The sequence below is a fragment of the Mustela nivalis genome (genome assembly GCF_964662115.1).
Source record: "Mustela nivalis genome assembly, chromosome: 11".
Classification (NCBI taxonomy): Eukaryota; Metazoa; Chordata; class Mammalia; order Carnivora; family Mustelidae; genus Mustela; species Mustela nivalis.
In genome coordinates this window covers 58594423-58616448 of record NC_139030.1, presented here as the reverse complement: position 1 = coordinate 58616448, position 22026 = coordinate 58594423, and the positions used below count along the sequence as shown (strand labels likewise).

The 22026-nt window shown below is 34.2% G+C and overlaps 1 protein-coding gene across 39 annotated transcripts in view; it reads right to left on the bottom strand.

The window, feature by feature from the left end:
• The window catches only part of BAZ2B (bromodomain adjacent to zinc finger domain 2B), a 193494-nt gene that overhangs the window by 45762 nt on the left and 125706 nt on the right, over positions 1–22026 (bottom strand). For all 39 annotated transcript variants that reach the window (XR_014300676.1, XM_082691327.1, XM_082691299.1 and 36 more), the window contains 7 exons: positions 15332–15472; positions 12795–13049; positions 11349–11563; positions 10254–10328; positions 8869–9112; positions 1834–1896; positions 698–842 (listed from right to left, as the gene is read on the bottom strand). Coding sequence is in view for 38 of the 39 variants with exons in the window: in XM_082691327.1 (XP_082547453.1) it covers positions 698–842; positions 1834–1896; positions 8869–9112; positions 10254–10328; positions 11349–11563; positions 12795–13049; positions 15332–15472 (1138 nt within the window). In the remaining variant the exon portion in view is untranslated. The remainder of the gene's footprint in view (positions 1–697; positions 843–1833; positions 1897–8868; positions 9113–10253; positions 10329–11348; positions 11564–12794; positions 13050–15331; positions 15473–22026) is intronic.

Below are 22026 nucleotides of genomic sequence, written 5' to 3'. Positions count from 1 at the left end.
GCTACATCCCTGGACTTGGGAGCACTGACTAATACTCTCAGTCCCATTAGAATTTTCACATTTGGAAACACCCAAACACATGGTTCTAAAAAGTTCAATTCCAGATGGCTTACCAGCACATAAACACACTGTGTACTGGGTTAGTTAATGCAACACAAGTGGAGGCAGTAAGAGAACAGTCTAAAGGTAAAACATCAAGGATTCTGTGGTAACCCAAAACTCAAAGAAAAAAGTTTAATGGAGAAGGAGGTGATCATAAATATCAAACATGAACAAGATTTCAAGATGAATGAGGATTATGATAAGGATCTTAGTTTAAGCAAGTTATGTCTAGGGATACTGTCAGGATGGATGCTTGTTGAAAAGGTTGAAGAATAAACCACATGTTAAAAAATCTGACAATGGGAGAAAAAAATAGAGAAGCGGCTATAAAGGATAATACAGGTAGAGATCCTTGTCCACTAAATAAGAAAGGAATAGTCTATGATGTCAGAAAGAGTGGCAGAAGAGAAATCATGGAAGGAATATTTATCAGTGAAAGAGGCATTATGATTTCAAAAGGAATAGGAATCAAGGTTTTACAATGTTTACCCGTAAACCAAATTTGATTCTGGAAGCACAAAATGTATTGAAGAAGTAACAGAGTTTTTAAAAATATGGTTTTCATATTATTTTGTAAGAGATTAACAGTTCCTACCTTCACCACTCTCCATGCCTTCTACAAAAATCCCCCCACACTGGGGAAGAATCCAGTACCGGCGTCTGTAACGATCCTGGCCAAACATCATCGAACGTAAAGAGTGAGAAGCGTCAAAGAGCTTCCTTCTGTACTGACTCTGTTGCTGTTAAAAAATGATGCATATAATTAAGCTATGGATGTCAATTGGTTTAAGAATTAATATATAAGTGACTTTATACTTATTATGCCTTTAATAAGCAGCTAAATTCCACTTCTGGGAACAGACAGCAAAAGAGTTAATATTACATGCCTGACTTCAATTTCAGTAACATTTAAAAAGTTAGAAATTATTTTGAAAGTAACAGGAATATTTTTGTTACCATGGATTAAACATGCTTTATTTTATCAGTTATCTTATAGTAAAGCTTGTCTTATGCTTGATAATAAAAAATGTGATCAAGTATTTTGCTGGCCAGAACTGGCTCAATCCTATTGGTTATATCATTTATGACAAATAATTCTCACATATGTAATTGACCATACCTGTATTTGCTTGTTTTTATACTCATACTGTAAACCTATGTAACATACAACTAAGTTTTGGGATAAATTTGAGATGAATCTAACATTGATATAATATACAGCTATCTCATAGTATTAATCTCATTATAATTCCAAAAGTTCATCCTTTTTATAAAAGTTCATTTAAAACTTCAATAATGTTATGGAAATTCAATTTTTAATTGACTATTTTAAATGAGAAGTACACAAATATATAGTTTATAAATCTAATGCAAATAAAATATACATATATAATAATGTAAAATGAAACGTAAGATGCTGAAACTATTACCATGATATTTGATCAAACTTCAAAAGTAATAACCTACAAGATATAAAACCATACATTTACTTATATTTTGTATTTAAATGAAGAGCTGCAGAATAAGGCCCTGATTAAGTTTAGGCTTTTAACATTGGTTGGCATTAAACTTTTTTAAAGTTTAATTGTGAGACAGTTTCTAGAGCTCCTCATTTTAATTACTTATAAGAAAGTTTGTTTTTATTTAGCAGCCAGAAGAACTAATCCCATATAAGGTGGATCTTTAAAACACTGAAAAAAAGATGTTAACTGTAATCTGAAAAGTGCTTACTTTACTCAGTTTTTCAATCTGTTTTTCTAGCTCTTCAACACTTGCTGCTTGGTCACCTTCATCCTATACATAACAAAATACAGTTTTTAAGATTTATCTCTTTAATCAATCAGCAAATATTTAATGAAAGTCTCCTTTACACAAAGTACCAGGATAGGCACTATGGAAATAGTATACAAAGTACTAGGATAGGCGCTATGGAAATAAGTAAGACTCAGTTGTTGCTCTTTATAAATAATATGGTAGGGAGAGAAAATATTAACACTAAAAAACAAAAACCATCAAAGAGTAGGAAGCTATAAGGATCTCAAGATTTAAGTAGAGATCAAGAGTTACGGAGTTCAGGGGAAGGTGAGATTCATTCTAGTGGGAATCTATACTAAGAAATGCTACATGGAAGTAGTTGTGTTTTTATTGTTGCTATTGTTGTTTCTGTTTTAAGAAGTTGTGTTTTACTCAGCTGTTGAAGAATGGTTAGGAATTGATCAATGAGAGAAGAGAAGGCAGGGCATTCCAGGAAGAGTTTGACATATCATGACCTGAAAGGGACATTAAGGATAGTGCAGGAGATGAGGCATGGATGAGTTTGAGGGCTAAATTGTCTAGATCTGTGAATGCTTGGCAATGGACAATGATATCCTTTGAGGGAGGATAAACATCAGAACTATGCTTTACAAAGATTAATCTGGTAACAGTTTGTAAGATGGCCTGGAACAGGGAAAGGACTAGAATTGGCAAATCTTGTTAGTAGATTCCTGCAGTGATTCAAGAGGGAAGGAGAATGTGGGCGTCACTGGTGTTAAAGAAATAGAAATGAGAAAAGCAAAGGGATGTAAGAAATAATACATAATTAGAACTGCTAAGTCCTGACAAGTCCAGGATCTGAGGCAGGGAAGGGTGAGGGAGAGGAAGGAAAGAGCAAATTATGATGTTAAAGTTTTAAATCCGGGAACTGCTAAAATACTGGTACCTTAATTCAAAAGAGTCATTTTTTAGAGCAAAGAAGGTTAAGTTACATTTTGAACACTGAGATTTTAAAAGAAAAAAATAATCTCTACTATATACAGTATTAATTTCATAAAAAGTACATAGGTGGCTATATGAATTTTTTCATTCTAGAAAATAAATATAGGAAAACTAGCCCAAAATTTTATGTTTGAGAAGGAAATCATGAGGTAATAGAGGGTATATATGCTTCTTTGAATGTCAGCTACACTACTTTCATATAGGCAAATTACTTAACTCTTCTAAGACTGTTTTGTTATTCGTAAATCGGTCTTAATATTATCTGTAACATAGGATTTTTGTGAGAACTAAGTAAGAACAGATCTGATTTATATATATAAAGATCTGATTTATATATATATATTATATATATCTGATTTACATATATATATATATATATATATATATAAAAACCAGGAACTATGCTAGTTGCTTAGTGTATATATACACACACATATATATATATATACACACACAGATACACACATGTATATATATATATATATATATATATATATATATATATGTAAGATTACTTTCCTTCTTTCTGAAAATTATACTTTAATAAGATGATGTAGGTACACTTAGGATAAAAAAACCCAGAAATTTATTTTTGATGTTCACTTTTTTTTTTTAAGATTTTATTTACTTATTTGACAGACAGAGATCACAAGTAGGCAGAGAGGCAGGCAGAGAGAAAAGAGGAAGCAGGTTCCCCGCTGAGCAGAAAGCCTGATGCAGAGCTTGATCCCAGAACTCTGGGATCATGACCTGAGCTAAAGGCAGAGGCTTTAACCCACTGAGCCACCGAGGTGCCCTTGATGTTCACTTTCTATAAGCATTTTTACAAAGCCATGTTGCCATCAACCATTCGTGAACAGTTATTTCTACACCGGTATCATTATTGCCCTAATAAAAGGAAGTGAAAGGAAAATCTCAGCAGTTTTACCGTTATCTATCATTATCCACTCCTTATCCAAATTCAGTGAACCAAATTACAAAAGCATTTCGGGCATACTTTTTGTGCTAATAGTAATATGATTTCTATTTGGGTTAAAAAATAATCCTAAAATCTTTAAATTTTGACTCTCAAATAGATAATTCATATCTATAGGATTCTGAACAGATCTTCTGACCAAAGGATAAATGTTTGATAATTTGCTTATGTAAAAATAAAATTCAATCAACAAATATTTGAAACAAGACATGGCAGTAGCTATGTATCAGCCAAATTAACTAACTGCCCTTTCTAAGACTCTTCCTATGATGAAAAAGAAGTAGAATGTCAACTAAAGTTCTATTTAAAGGAGCTTTGGCTAATAGTCCCTATAATTTTAAGAAATATGAAAGAATCTGAAAGACCAGAGTGAAAGGCAAAAAGAAAACTAAGAACACAGAATCCCTGCCATTGTTCTCCACAGTTTATCATCCCACAGGGAGGGCCATGATATGTCCGTATATGCTGGAGTTTAATTGCCCACATAACTTTACATGCCTAGTTGTGAAGTTAAGGCTCACAAAAGTTTCAACACAGATCTAAGCATTAGAGAGACTCCATGTGTTAAAGGAATGAAAAGTGAGAAGATGGGATCATATTTGAGACAAAGGGCTATCCATGACTCAGTCAAGGGCAGTATTTTCTAACTGAAAGAGATCATGTGGGTCTCTTCAATTAATCCTTTGAGAAGTATAACTACTGAGAGGCCAAATCTATTTTTGGAGGAATAATGTGCCTATCTTACCAGTTAGATTCATTAAATAGTTAAGATTTTATTTAATAGGAAATTGAGAAGTGGCTGCCAGTTCTTCATTATGAAGAATAGCTCTCAAATCATTTAAAGGAAATGCTAATTTGCCTTCTTAGGTCCTAAAATATTTATTATTTTTAAAAGCTTTTAAAATGTTTTCTCATATTAATAACAAGCAATATACATTTGCCAGAATTTTGATCAATGAAACCCTACAATCTAATTAACTCTATAGTTCAACACTCATAAAAAATATAGAGTACCACTTTAAATAATACATCTTGTCTAAGAAACATAATGATTTTTAAATAATTAATAATGATTTTTAATCTCCCTTAAAGAAAAAAAATGTATGGCTTGTTAATTTTCCATGTGAAAAAAGCAGCCAGGCAAAACAAATAATTTCTGTAAATAAACTCTAATTTAGTAGGATAACTACCCAGTATTTTAAAATTTATTAGAGTTAATACTTCAAAACAATTTATAATATTAAGTGCTGAAGAGTGATCCTAATTCTATGAAAAGGTGATTAATAAGATCAGAAAGGTTTAATTCCTGCTACAGAGTCAGCTTTTCTTGCCAAACGAAGCAGACCAGTTATAAATGGTATCTTTTGTTTGAGTAATTACAATTCTAATATCCAAATTACATAGCCTTCACATTATTTATCACAGCATGGAAATATATGATCAAGTGGTTTCAAAAGTACAACGTTATGAAATAATTAATTTCTGCAAGGAATCTCAATGTAATCTCCTTTTTAGATTGATACTCAAAAGAAGTAAAGCTCATTCTAGAGATTTTTATCATTTTAGTTTAAAATATAACATGGGAAAGAGTTTATGAAAACATTTTGCATTTATGCTATTTTTACTTAAGAGAACTGTATGACCATGATCTTGTAAGTTCCTCCACATTATCCAGATTCAGTCAAAATTTTGATTCAGTAATTCATCACTGGTTTTGATTAGGTATTATTTTCATACACTCTATCAATGAATTCATCCTTCTAAGTGTTCTTTCCTTATTTATCCAGCAGTACTTAGTTGATGTAGTAAAGGAAAAGAATTCTTTCTTGAGGGATGCCTAGGTGGTTTAGTTGGTTGGTCATCTGCCTTTGGCTCCGGTCATGATCCTGTGGTCCTGGGGTCAAGTCTCCTATCAGGTTCCTTGCTCAGCAGGGAACCTGCTTCTCCCTCTGCCTGCCACTCCCCCTACTTGTGCCCAAGCGCTCTCTCTTTCTCTCTCTATGACAAGTGAATAAATACAATCTTTAAAAAACATTTTTTAAAAAAGGAGAGAATTATCTCTCAATTTCCTTAGCTAAACACTCCCAGAATTGAGGACAGAGGAATGATTGACAGTATATTTTTTGAGTATCATTCTTCAGGCTTATCAGTATCTTTAGCATTCTTTTCTGGTAAAAAGGGAACTTTGACCTTTATTTCCCTTTTATACATGTCTATTTCTGTGGCTTATGGTAGCTTCCATTAAACACACACACACACAGACACACACACACACACCCTCTATGACCTTGTCTTCTTTCCTGTATCCTATTCTTCAAAGCTAGCCCCTCTGCCTTGATTGAATACCCTCCAAAATCTTTAGGGACCTCATACCATTAATTATTCTCTTCATCTCTTTAATCTTCAACTCCCCCCTCTCTTATTTTTTTGACTCCCTTCAACCAAAAATCACCTTATATCTTTCACAGCTGAAAAATCCTTGGTCTTCATCTACTTCTAGGAACTAACTACCCTTTTTTCTGAGGCACCATGCTTAAAGCAGTCATTTTCACTTTCTCACTTCTTATTTTTCTCATTCATAGCCTGCTTTCCACCCCTGCCCCTCTAATGAAACTGCTGGCACTGGTTACCAATGAGTCCACATTGCCAAATTCAGCAAACACTTCCAGTCCTCATCACACAAGATTGCTGCTGCCTTGATACTATCATTGTCTCCTTTTGGAAATGTTTGTATTTTCTTGATTTTTATTACTACACAAGTAGAAAAGAGTTAACATTGTGGGCCTGACTGCTATCCTTTGAAAGCCTTGCTCTTAAGATTGGCCCTTGGTGTCTGGGAACTTGGATTTTATTTTATTTTATTTTATTTTATTTTATTTTATTTTATTTTTTAAAGATTTTATTTATTTATTTGACAGACAGAGATCACAAGTAGGCAGAGAGGCAGACAGAAAGAGAGACAGAAAGAGAGAGGGGGAAGCAGGCTCACCGCCGAGCAGAGAGCCCGATGTGGGGCTCGATCCCAGAACCCTGGGATGACGACCTGAGCCAAAGACAGAGGCTTTAACCCACTGAGCCACCAGGTGGCCCTGGGAACTTGGATTTTAAAGGATTTCCTTCTCTATGATCAGACTGGCTCACTAAACTGTGCTATCAATGTGGTCCATTCATACTTTTCTTCTGGGAGTCTAGAATTTTGGCTCATGCTATGCAAGTGGTGCCCATGTGACCATTCCCCTAGTAAAAACTCTGGGCACCAAGTCTCTAATGGGCTCTCCTAGTACACAACATTTCACATATGTTACAACTTATTGCTGGAAGAAATAAGCTCGTCCTGTGTCACTCCCTAGGAAAAGACTCTTAGAAGGTTGAGCCTGGTTTCCTCTGGATTTTGGCCCATAAGCCTTTTCGGGTTGTGCTTTGTTTCTTTTTGCTATAAGAATTCATAGACATAGCATAACTTGATTCTGAGTTCTCTGAGTTCTCCTACTAAGTCGCTGACTCTGGAGGTGAACTTGGGGATCCCTGACCCACTACAGAAATCTCTTTCTATTTCTTCTTCATCAAAAAGCCTTGTGAGGTCTTAAATATCAGTGTTCCCTGGGGTTCCAACTTCAGTCCACTACTTTATACACTAAATCAATTCCCTGTGTATGTGTTAATAACCTCTATATCTATATTTTCAAGGCTGACCTTTTCTTCAGGCTTCAGATTCTTAAATCCAACTGACTGCTGAACTTCTGCATAGGTACTTCAAACTCAACAGGTCTAAAATAAGGCTGCTGTCGTTTCCTTCCTTCCACTACCTGTTTACTCCCCCATCCTCCCCGACCATCTATTTAATCTGCTCCTCCTGATTTCTTGGTCTCAGTAATGGCAACAACAGCATGCAGTCTCCCAAGCCAGATAGTTGGAGTCAATCCTACCCATCCATCAACCTACAAAGCACATCTTCAAATACTACTCATTCTTCCCACTATTTATTGAATCCTTTCCTCCTTTATCTCAACTACCATTAGCCTAGTTTCAGATGCCTGACAACTCATCTAAACTATTGCACTATCTCCTGACTGATCTTCCACCTCTGATCTTGCCCTACCCAAATCTGTTTCTATCTTCTGCAGAATTGCTATAGTGAGTCACATAAAACTGAAGTCTTCCCAGGCAATTACCTTACTTATAATCATCCAGTAGCTTCCTATCACCAAGAAAGTCTAAAATCCTAATACAGAGCTGTGTTGGATATGAGGCTCTCCGGTAATAGTAGGAGCACCTACTAATTCCCTTAAAGCACATTGTGGTTTCAGGCTTCTATGTCCTCTGCTGTTCTCTCTGCCTGGAACACTTTTCTGTGGATTCTTCCCCAGGTCAACATGCAGCCCAATGAGTAGCTCAGCTAATGAGTCCAGAAAGACTTTGTGAGAATTTATTCCTCAAAAAGGTCAAATGCCCTTCCTTTGTACTTGACTAGCACATTGTAAATACTGCTACCAAATCAGTGAACACTTAACACATTACTTTTTCTTATTTCAAATATTCCTCAGTGAGAGTGTAAATTGAGAGGGGACTTCCACAGTGTCTTACTCATCTTTGTCAAAAGTGCCCAAAGCTAGGCACATAATAAATTGGTATTTAGAAAATCTACCAATCTCACTAAATCTGACAACACTTTTAGGACATGAAGGACCATGCAAATGAAAGACATTATGTTACCAGAATAAAGAGAATACCTTAAGTTAAGACTCTGCATAGTTCTCTCGAGAATGCTCACGTTATTATATAAAAAGAAAAACTTCATTTCTCTTATTTGGTATAAGTGCCTTCTATGTGTAGGCATTATATTTAATATCTATTTAATTATCACAAAAAAACTTTAAGAGGTGAATCACACTGAGTTTTCAGATGAAGAATCTGAAGTAAATAATTGTCCAAATGAAGTTCAAACACAAATTCATTTGACTCCAAATTCTCTATTATTTTCCAATATGTTATGCAGTCTTTGTTAAGTTTAAAATCAACCTAAATTTGATTACCTCATCTTCACAGATATCAGTCTTCTTTCCTTTTTTGTCTTCTTTATCTTCTTCATCCTCATCATCTTCATCAGCTTGGTCATCACTATCATCATCGTCATCATCATCAAAATCACTGTCTCCTCCCTTCCTTCTTCGTTTGCGTCCTGGTGTGGGTGTGCCCAATGGATGCTGTTCTTCTCCAAGATCAATGCCACCTGAAGTGTCTCTTTTGCCTGTTTTCTTAGCATGAATGATTCTGAGCCTTTAAATATGAAAAGAATAATGATATGGTAAAGTCTTCTCTCTCTACTTTTTAGAAAGCGACGCATTTTTTAAGAAGATTTATTTATTTGAGAGAAAGAGAGAGCACAAGCAGGGGGAGGGGCAGAGGGAGAAGCAGACTCCATCTCAGGATCCTGAAGGCAGCCGCTTAACTGACAGAGCCCCTCAGGCACCCCTTGATTTGTTTTTTGTTTTTTTTTGAGAGAGAGAGAGATGGAAAGTATGCACATAGGGTGGGGGGAAGTAGAGGGAAAGGGAGAAAGAATCTCAAGCAGGCTCCATATCTAGCGCATAGCCCAACCCAGGGCTTGATCTCATGACCTAATCTGAAATCAAGAATCCGATTGAGCCACCCAGGCACCTCAAAGAGCACATCATGAGCTTGAGCCAAAAATATCTTATGGTATTTTTGTCAATAAGGAATAAATCAATGATAATAAAAATTAGAATTGAGAAGTTTAATAAACATGTTTCCAGAAATTATAGAATGTATTAACTTTCAAGAATTATTTAGGATACCTCTTTGGAATTAGAGCACATTTAAAAAAGTAAAATTTAGAAGTCTGTAAAGATTAACTCTAGCAATGGCCAAGTGATAATTTCTGATCTTATACTATCAGACTGAATAAATTTCAGTTCAAATTACCATAAAGAAATTATCTTCTTAACATAGAAGTTGAATAATTTCAGCATTGTATTTCCTGGCAGGAAGCTAATTAAGTTTTAATGCTGAATACATTTGGATATGTTAGACCCTCTGTAAAAGCAAACTTTAATTAGAAAGCAATTAAAAAGGTGGTAATTCCAAACAGATTCTGTTTATGACAAAAAGTAACCTGATAGCAACAACAACCTTAGAAAATGTGATTACTCGACTTCTTTGAAATAAAGAAGATAAATGGTCTGTTTTCTAAGTTTGAAGAATATGAGCTTAATGAAATCTCAGTGTAACTTTTGTCCACTGCAAATTCTGACCCTGGGTTTCATTAATTTCATATCTCATCCTTATTAAGCTTTACTATTCTAATTCTAAGACAAAATAAGGTTGCAATTTGTATGCTTTATAGGGGAACGTGTACAAAGGAAAAACAGTAAACTGATTTTAATAAAACAAGACTTACTTGCGAAGTTTACCTTCTACTACCCATTTATCTCTCCTCAAGTTTGACATATAATCAATGTTCTTATCAATTTCACTGTCAATGCAAAAATTGGAAGACATAAATTAATCCATTATGCAATACATTAGTTTGGTAATAAGCAAATTGATGCAGTTTTGGTAAGTACAAATGATGACTCTTTATGAATAGCAAAAACAATTGAAAATTATATTAATATATTTTCATATCTTAGAGATATATAGAAAACTTAAAATGTCCAGTAATGGTAGAAATGCATAGCTCTAAAATATCTGAATCAAACCTTTTTCTACAAAGGTAAAGGGTTGAAAGTAACATATTTAAATCTGTAATATAACAAATAACAAGAACAAGATGGACATGGATTTGTTCATCAAATCTTGAAATACTACAGTGGAGAAATTACTTTGACTTTTAAATGAGGATATTTTTTAAAAAAGTACAAGTTAATAAAGTAATAATCTAAAAATATTAATATTACATTAGCACATAGTATAATAAAAAGTAGAATTATCCAATTCTAGGAATGGCTACTAAGGAAAATCAGGTAGTCATCTATCATTGAAAGATGTCAAAAAAGAAAAATTTTGGATTCTTTCAGTTTTGGTACTCTATTGTATAATTAAAACAAGTCACAAAGACTGTATACAGTATGGTCCAAATTTTTGTTTCAACAGACTGCAAAGAAATACATTTAAATATTATTAGCAGTAGTCATCTCTGAATGGTGAAATCAAGTACAATTTTTTTTTAAAGATTTTTAAAAATTTATTTATTTGACAGAGATCACAAGTAGGCAGAGAGGCAGGCAGAGAGAGAGAGGAGGAAGCAGCCTCCCTGCTGAGCAGAGATCCCGATGTGGGGCTCGATCCCGGGACCTGGGATCATGACCTGAGCCGAAGGCAGAGGCTTTAAACCACTGAGCCACCCAGGCGCCCCTTCAAGTACAATTTTAATTTTTTTTTTTTTGTGGTAGTCTGTTACTTCAAAATGTTCTATTAGGAGTTTGTATTATTTTGTGATTAGACAAATTCAAAACAGAAAACAATCACCAAAAAGGTCTGGGTGTATGCTTACCTCACCACACTCTTACTGCATGCCAGTTCATTGATCAGGAAAGCCAAGACTGAAGCTTTCTGTGCTGGAGTATGAGCCTGAAAAGCTTTGGTTTTTAGGCTTTCAGTAAGTTCAGTTTGTCCACAATGGGCTTCCATAAAAATCTGCAAAATCTCAGAAACATTGTCTCGATTCACGCCAACATTCAGCAAATGTTCTCCAAGAGCTGTTTTGGCCTATAAAAATTTGACATTTTTATCAGTATTGATCATAACCATTCATGACATAAAAATAATACAATTTTAAAATATGGATATTAAATAATCTAGATATTACTGGCAAGGACTTTATTCATATTTTTGATGGAGTGGAGTTAAAAATAGGCAACAGATGATAGTCAAGTTTTTAAGTACTTGTAATCCTTCTATTCCTTCTTCAGGCCCCTGGTTAAAAGTTAGGCAGGGAGAATAGTATGTAATTCATGGGTAGAAATAGTCTATCATACCTTCCTTGACTATAGAGACTATCCTAAGCTTCTCCAGGCTTTATCTAGACATTCTATCAGTAGTGGTGGGGCTAGGTTCAAGAATATGACTACTGTGCTCTGGCTCTCAATGTCATGGGTGCCACTGCCTGCTATAGTGAATGAATAGAGAGATGGAAGAGAAATTAGCAGATGCATCTGGAAGCTTCTCACTCTACAATATTATCTACAGCAAAGCTGACCAAAATGTGTAGCTTAGTTGAAATTAAAATAAATTCGAACTTATTGGGTATCTGCGTTAAGAGTCTTAATGTGCTGGTCTGTAGATGCTTTGATTAGCCTCAGTTATTCACAGTGATTCAGAGAGAACACAGTATAATTTCAAAAGGCACACATAAGTTCTAACTGCTTCATGAATTATGTTAATAATCATTATCATAATAATAATATCACATGGGTAATAGTAATCTAATATCATATGGGCATTTCTTTAAATTTGGTTTTTGCTGACAGCTAGAGGAAAATAGTAATTTGGGAATGATCTATATTCCTTAGGCTTTATGAAATAGGTTTTTCTAGGTTTGAACCAATTTAAGTACAAACTGAAGCTGATCTACATTTGACTTGGTCAGACATGTAGAGAAAAATTGGATCAGTCTATACAGTCTTCTGCTAATATGCTAAAAGCCAGCTAACAATGCACTGATAGTACAAATTTTTATTTTTATTTATTTATTTTTTATTTTTTAAAGATTTTATTTATTTATTTGACAGAAAGAAATCACAAGTAGATGGAGAGGCAGGCAGAAAGAGAGAGAGAGAGGGAAGCAGGCTCCTGCTGAGCAGAGAGCCCGATGCGGGACCTGATCCCAGGACCCTGAGATCATGACCTGAGCCGAAAGCAGCGGCTTAACCCACTGAGCCACCCAGGCGCCCCATGATAGTACAAATTAAAAAAAAAAAATTATAGATATATTTTTTACCTTGTATCCTGTAATTAGACCTGGATCACATACAGCAGCTGAGAGGAGCCTCACAAGCAAGTCTTGTACTTCACCCATGCTGTCCCCTATATTTAGCAATCCCTCTTGAAGAACACTCAGGTTTGGAACATCAATATTCACATCAAAGCCCAAAACTTTACCAAAGTTTCGTAAGAACTGCACCACCATGAGACAGTCTGAAAATGTACTTCCAGAGAGAACAAGTCCTGGAATACGAGGCAACTCTGGCAAAGGCTGCACATAAAACAAAATAATAAATTATTTTAGAGCCATAATTTTCCCTCTGGATTATAAATTCCCTGGGGGCATTTCTACAACCTCATGGTACTAAGTACAGACAGCTCTCGAATGCAAGTAACCAACAAAAAATTTTGGTTGAACCCAACATGAACTTAGATTTCTGCAAAAGAGAATGCTAATTTTAATTAATTTACATATTGATAAAAATTGGCTTATATGGCTGGAGCAATAATTAGATAACATAAGAACATTTCAAAAATACCATGCCATGGACATACTTAGCAGAGTACTGATTTCTTCTAATGATGGAGACCAATTTATATCGCAAACTACTTGGGGAGCTCAGAAACTAACATTGTGCATCAGAGGGCTGTTTGATTGGGCACAGTGCATTTTTGGCTAATGAATGTAGACAAATTACTAGGTCAACATGATCAGAACCCATGACCCTATCAAGAACCCAGTTATACTGCAACTAACAGTCTTTAGGTTTCCTGTACATAGCAAAACATTAATACTGAGTTTCAATATCAAAATTAGAAAGCTGTCTCTTTTGCTCCTTCTCAAATATGTTTACATATTAACATTTCAATGGCTGAACTATAGTACTAGTTGTCATAAACATTTAAAAAATTAAGTAAATAGGTAATCTAAATTAAAAATATTTTTTCTACATGAATGGGATTTAATAATTGTATCTTAAACTTTGTGGAAAGAAATGTGACTTGTAAATACTTCTATTTCTCTGAATTGTCTTGTCCAAAAATGTTCTCCTACCCTTCACTTACTGAAATAACTAACCAAATACTTTTCCTACAATATTATATGGAAACACAGAACTATGGATAATAGCTGATACCATACAAATCTTTTATGTTCCATTTGAAAACCATTTAATTCAGAGACTTTTCCTGAACGCTATCATACGCAGACATTTCCATGACTCTAAAAATGTATACAACAAAGCTAATAAAAATAAGGCTTAAAATGAACATATATTGATACAGTGCATATGGATTTAAATAAAAATAAAAGATGCAAGGAAATAAAGCTCATTTAGAATTAAAAAGTATTTACTCACTATAAGGCTTTAATAAGTGTGTTAACTTACATATATGCCCTTTCTAGGCTCATTTTAAACATCCAATTGACTAAAACTGGCATTATACTTTCATTTGCATTTAAAAGCATTTATGCTAAGTAACTAAATAGAATATTAATATAATTAAATCCTCACTGGAGTACTAAAAGTTTGCCTCAAGTACTTTAGAAAAGAGCTTACCCAGATTAAGAGACACTCATTATTTGTATTACAGATGAATATGACTTATAAGTAAATATAGATGCTATTTATCAAGTATAATAATATATTGTTGAGATAGTATCATAGAGATAATATGAAGCATCAATATAGTTTTCTAGAAATACCATTTTCTTAGAGTCAAACATAAAATATTTCTACTTGTAAGTATATGAAATCATGCCAGATACCAATATTATTTGGCTCTTTCCAAATTTCTAGTTTTATATATTTTAGCCACATTACATATCTGTGAAGCACGATGGAAGGGAAAACACATATGAAGTACGTTGGTTGGATATACTTCTTGGCTTTCAAGATGATAAACAGTATGGACTCTGGAATTTAACAAACCGGAGACTTAATCCACGTTGCCACTTATTAGCAGTGTAATACTGGGCAAGTTCCTCAATCTCTTTGTGTCTCAGTTTTCCCATCTGTAAATGGGCATAAATATCAGTTCCCCAGGACTATGGTGAGGATTAAATGAGAGAATTCACTGAAAGCACTTAGCATAGTGCCCGGCATGTAATAAACACACTCAAGAAAAGTTAGTTACAATCACTAAAGCACTGAAGGAAGTTGTAGATTATAAATCTTCACTTCTTTAAGTACCTACAGGTATGTGGTATGGAATTAGAGTTTTCTATACCTAAATGCCTGGGAGGAACCAAATGACATATAGAAATTCTATCCACTTTTCTAATTCATCTTTGCAGATTTCCTCAGTATTTCTACTTCAATTTAAAAAGGTTTACAGTGCTCCACTTATGTATTAAACAGTACCATTACTGGCATAGGAGCTCTAAAGAGGTTTATTGGTGGTTGTCCAGGAAAGGCAGACAGACCTTGACTTGGAAACCCACTGCTCTGGTTAAAAATGAAAGGCTTTTGTAATGGCAACTCCGGCAAAGGAATCAGGTGAGACACAGGAAAAATTAAAGTTATTAATGAAATGTTTCACATGATAAATTACCTTTTGGTCTGCTAAGCACATATCTTCATTAGGCTTCTTTAGTTCCTTTGCCATTTCTAATTCTAATCTTCGTTGCTCTAGTTTACGTTCTTTATTTAATCTTTTCTCATCACGTTTTTCTTGTTTCAACCGTTCTTTTTCCTTAAAAAGAAAATCAAGTCCAAAAGTCTCTTTAATCATTGTATGTGTTTGAAAAACCTCCAGTTAAAATTTTAAAAAGTTATCAAAAGGTTATTATTTCCATGAACAGAATTCTCTTAAGAGATTTAGGAATAGACTTAGAAACATAGAAACATACATAGAAACAATGACTTATTTTCACCCTTTGAATTTTAAAATAACCTTATGACTGTGTGTGTGTGTTTGTATTATCAATATTAGATTCAACTCAGATTATTCCATTGTTCAAAATTTATTCAATCCTTCCCCAGGTTACAAGATGAGAATAAAATACTTATTAACAAGAGCAGATATATAAAATGCACATGGGTAATTAAATATTTATAAAATACAGTTAGCTTAGTATTAACACAAATTTTTGTGTAACTCCATCCAAGAAGCAAGGGAAGATTTACAGCATGAAAGTGGAAAGAAACAACATGCTTGAATTTGCAAAAGTAGTTCTTACAATTAACTAGTCTGTGATGAACCTAAAATACTATTTACCACTATAAACAACATATATATAAAATGATTCTGATATATCAACTATATAATCAACTATTACCACTATAAACAACATATATATAAAATGGATTCTGAAGGCAATTACAAAAGCATTCAAAAAATATTTTCTGTAATGGCAGCAAGATGAAAATAGTTGTCCTGTCTCCCTGTTGAAGGGGACAACATTCTGTTGGAAGAAGTCAAAATTTTCTACGATATATTAGTGTCAGTACTTTATTGCCAGACCTCAAATACAATTCTTACTCAGATGAGAAATAACAGTGGAATCATCAGCTGTTCTAACCTATTACCTCACACATTTGACACTTTAATGATGGGCTTACTTTTTTAAAAATTTTTTAAAAATTTTTAAAAAGATTTTATTTATTTATTTGTCAGAGAGAGAGAGAGAGAGTGCATGCACACAAGCAGGCAGAGTGGCAGGCAGAGGCAGAGAGAGAAGCAGGCTTCCTGCCGAGCAAGAAGCCCGATGGGGGACTCAATCCCAGGACCCTGAGATCATGACCTGAGCCAAAGGCAGCGGCTTAACTGACTGAGCCCGAATGATGGGTTTACTTTTATAAAGCTGGACATGTCTCTTCATTAACTGAAAATCTTTCAATTTTCTTTATTTTTATCAAAATAAAGTCCAACTCCTTACTTCCGAATTCAAGACTCTCTCCCTCTCTCTCTCTCTTTTTTTTTAATCTTATCTCCCAGTTTTGTATTCTTTGTAGATTTAGTCAAGCTATTCACTATTCCTGATGAACATCTTGTTTCCTCACCTCCTTATATTGGTGCACTCCAAGCAGGAAGGTCAGTACTCCACCTTAATCTTATTTAAACACTACCACTTCCTCCCTAGTACCAATTTCTCTACCTATAATTTTAACATTGCACTCATTGCTTTGTTGTGTACACACACACTAGCATTTTTGCCCATATTCTAGCTATCCCTGTTTCATTACTATGGCTAAGACAGCATCCTAAGTGCTGTGGGAGGGCATGCCACAGGGGAGACACAGAGGAGAGGATATTCCAGGCAGAGTAGAGAAAGCACAGTGTATTTAAGAAATTGCTACTATGTCAAGAGTGGAGTGGAGGTTGCAGGTTGACTAGTTGCTGAATATTATGATACAGAGCCAGACGTCAGGTCATGAGAGCCTTTTTACATGATATGCTCACATCACTGCTCATTTTTATACAACCTCTAAATTTCTGGGTTACTGATTCATACAGACATTAGGGAGGAAAATGATTCAGAAGCTCTATTGTGAGACTACTGACATCAAAAAAGTGCTACAATTAATCTTATTGATTATAAACTAAAAGCAGTTTCTGAGGGTCTAATGACATAAAATATACACAATTAACATGCAACATTCCTACAATGCAGTATAGATTTTCAAACAAAATTATCATTGGTAGAACATTTTTTCCCCAGAATTGGATTTTTAATTTATAAATACATGAATGTTACTCTAAGAATTTTTCCAAGAAAGAGAAAATATTTTGGTCACTGACCAGAATAATGAATCACAATCACCAACAGAAAAAACAAATGTCTCTTATAGATTTCGAAGTAACTGGTGTAAATTTTTCTACCATATAGGACTAACTCAGAATTCTTAACGATGTTCATTATAATAATAACCAAAAATATTGAGACTATTACTCACTAAAACTGTTGAAAATGGTTGCCATTTCTTTTCAGAAAGAGAGAAAAGATATTGTGACACTAATGCTCTCTTCACTGCGCCAACTTCACTTTGATGGCAATCTGGGGGTACATAATACTTCACTGATATACAGACAGTGAGTTAGAGTGCATTTAATGTCATGAGGTAAATATGGCTTATATTCTTGGATACCATTTTTAGCTAGTGATAGGCAATATTTTTTCCAGTTAAAAGCATGGTTATAATATGGCATGGAGAGTAAAATGACATCAATTTTTAGGATAAAATGGAGATTTCCAAGAAATCTTAGAAATTTTTAGGACCTTTATTACTTAAAGACAAGCAACCATTCTTGTCTTGAAATATTAGGTATACTTCGAAGGAAACATGAGGTCTCTAAATGTAGTAAATTTGATGAGTTTACTCACTAATTTATTTAATGAACTGTATAAAACAAGGTAACTAACTCTCAAAGAACGAGAGCTTCTGGGTCCCCTCAACAATCAACCAATATTAAAATGGTACATAAAGAAAGTCACAATCTAGCCCCACACAAGATTTTGTCTCATATGTCATGATTATTAAGGTATTTCCCATGATCCAGCACATTGTGTGATACACCTATGTTAAGAAGACAGTATAACCAGTTTGAGGCATTGCTTAGATGATGATGAAGATGACGAAAAAAGACAAGGAGGGAAACGGGAAGACGGGGAGTACAGACAACAAAGAGGTGGCGGAGAAAAGCAACAAAGCCAAGACAGGGTCATACACATGGCAAAGACTGATTAACCCCCTCTTTGCCCCTTCTTCCTCTCTGCCCACAGGTCATATTGAGTTACAACACTGTACCTTTGTATATGCCATTTCCTCTGCCTGAAATGCAGAACCTCTCTTCCTTAACACAGAAATAAAGACTTCTTTTATTCTTCTCATAAGTGTTTCAAACATTTTAATATTTCTCTCTTTTTCTAAGCTTCCATATAACTTGTTATATTATTTATTGTACTGTGGGACAATTATTTGTCTAAAGTTGATCTCTTCCACTTTACTGTAAGCTTTTAGAGGTCAGAGGAACAAATGTATTCACCTCTTTCTTTATGGAACAAGTTCAATTCCCAGCAGTACAATTTGCCAGACACTTCAAGGAAGTTTTTAATGATCTTATTTTTCTCTCTATCAAGCTTATATCAGTTAAACTTTCCTCTCCCACTGGTCTCAATGCTGTTCTTATCTCCAACTACAATAGTTGTCATATATCTTTAAGAGAAATATTTGGTGTGCCTAGGCATATAAAAATTATTTAAGCATTTATTCATTTGCTGAATGATTAATTCCACAAATGCCATTTAAATAACGATAGGTTAACGTTTGTACCAGTCATTAAACATATTCAATAGCTGATTTTTTTCTCAACTTTTTTTTTTTAATAGATTTTATTTATTTATTTGACAGAGAGAAATCACAAGTAGATGGAGAGGCAGGCAGAGAGAGAGAGGGAAGCAGGCTCTCTGCTGAGCAGAGAGCCCGATGCGGGACTCGATCCCAGGACTCTGAGATCATGACCTGAGCCGAAGGCAGCGGCTTAACCCACTGAGCCACCCAGGCGCCCCTTTTCTCAACTTTTTATATTTCATTCTGTGGACAGACATAATTGATGTCTTCTATTTTCAATTATACACAAACCTTGTAGCCAAAAGCAGAGTTTAATACATTTCTTAATAATCAAATTATATTTGGGAATTTTAAAATATCTAAAATATATTTCCCACATCTACTCCAACCTTGTTAATTTCTTAATCATTTTAATTTCATACACTATGATTTGATGTGCTTACAAATACACTGTCCCCATATTAAAATTAAATACTTATTATCTGATAATTTTTTCCAGAAATTCAAGTTTAAAGTGGCAGCGCTATTTTAGGCCAAATTTGAAGATATTTAAACGTGTGTAGTATTCTCTCTTCTAGACTTGGTATACTGTTTGAAAGAGCAATATTTACCAACTTTTCACATAAGCACCCCCCCTTTTAAAAAGATTTTATTTATTTATTTGACAGACAGAGATCACAAGCAGGCAGTGAGTCAGGCAGAGAGAGAGGAAGGGAAGCAGGCTCCCCGCTGAGCAGAGAGCCAATGTGGGGCTCCATCCTAGGACCCTGGGATCATGACCTGAGCCGAAGGCAGAGGCTTTAACCCACTGAGCCACCCAGGTGCCCCCAACACTGCCCCCGCTTTTTAAAAAGATTTTATTTATCATTTGAAAGGGAGAGAGACAGAGTACAAGCATGGGGAGAGGCAAAGGGAGAAGGAGAGGCCGACTACGCACTGCGTTGGGAGCCCGATTTGGGACTCGATTCCAGGACTGGAAATCACGATCTGAGCCCAAGGAAGATGCTTAACCATCCAAGCCATCCAAGCCATCCAAGAACCCCATACCTAAGCCTTCTCTTGACAAGTTACTATGCTTCTTCCTACACTTAATTTCTATATTATGGCTTCCTAAAGATTTAATTAATTAACTTAGAATGAGAGTATATGTGTGCACGTGCATGAGCTGGGGGAGGGGCAGAAGGAGAGGAAGAGAGCAGACTCTGAGATCAGTGTGGAGCCAAACCAGGGGTCAATCCCATGACTCCGAGATCATGACCTAAGCTGAAACCAAGAGTGGAAACCCAACTGACTGAGCCACTCAGACACCCCTATAATGTGTTTTGTTGCCAAGTCAAATATTAGGATTTCACAATGGAACTTTCTGGGTCTGTAAGGTCAACTCACAATAAAACTTTGATGTACCAGAGAGGACTTATGAAACCTATTATAATATGAAAGGAATGTTAAAACGTATTTTACACTAACAATGGTTAAATTTCAGGGCAATAACTTACATTGTCTACAAATAAGTACAAAATACAGCTCCTGATTATTTTTTAGATTGACTGTCAATAATGGCAATCAATTAGTATGCCTCCTCTTAATTTTTTTGGCCTTCATCCCCCTCATACCTTCCAGTTTTCTAGATGTAGAAATTCTTAAAGTAAATGAATTCTCAGAATATGTCATTTATAATAAAATATTTTTAATCATCTTAATTACAGTAATGGAATTTTCCATATCAAAATATTACTAATATTTTAGTTAAGAAATCATTTAAATTTTATTTCAAAGTTGAAACACCTTTTTATAACAAATGGATTAAATTTAGATTATCCTAAACAGCCCAAAATACATAGGGTGACAATTTCAAAATCAGTTTTTTACTCACACAAAAAGACTACCTTAGGGACTCTCAAGGCATAAATGACCATATTTCCAGAAATCTATAGCACAATAATAAATGTATGAAATAAATTTACTCTATTTTAGAGCCATAGAAGTTTAAAAACCAAACAATGAATGTGGTAGAATGGCCTGTTATTGTAAACTTTTACAACTTATCAGACTGCAAAACAAGACATTTTTTAAGAGACAATGTTGCAAAGATGCCTTATTTTTTTGCTTTTTATGATTCTACTAGGTCTCTTAGGTGTTTGTTTTGGGAATAATTAGGGGAATACATTTCTTTTGACAGCAACTCGTACTTAAATTTCAAAGACATAAATATAATTTAAGAGACACAGGTTTACCTCAGGGTGCAGGAAGACTGCAAATATAAATAAGATTAATAATACAAGCCATTTAAAGAAGACAGACATAAAGATTAACAGTTACTGTTTTATGGTAACACTGAATATGAATAGAACAATCAGGGTAATTTTTTCTAAAGGGACTATTTTTTCATTTAAAATATGAAAATTAAGTTTAAACAAATTTTAAAATTATGAATCACATGATAAAGAGAGAGACCTTTATGTTTTATATTTTAATAAAAATTTTATTTTATAGGTATAATATTTAAAAAGAATAAAACCTCCCAGTTATTATATTTTCTCAAAATCCCCCAAGGTATTACAGAAGTCTGTACTTTAGATTATATATCTAATACTCTGTAGAATAGCTACTATAAATGTGTTCCAAGTTAAAATTAAAATTGTTAATAATTCCTGAGTCAGATTGAATCAGAGATTTTAATATACCTAAATTAAATTGATAATAATCCTTTAAAAATTGACTTTGTTTATATGACATTTAACATCTTATCATATAGCTAATATAAAATCATTTTATATTTGTTTTTAGACTATTTAACTTTAAAATTAAAGTACATTATAAGTACATTGCATAAATACAATATACAAGCATGCCAGAGAAGTATATTTACCATGTCTTCAATTGAACAATGGGTTTAAACAAAACCACCTATGTGTGCAATTCTACTTATTTTCATTTTTCACTAACTAGTAACTA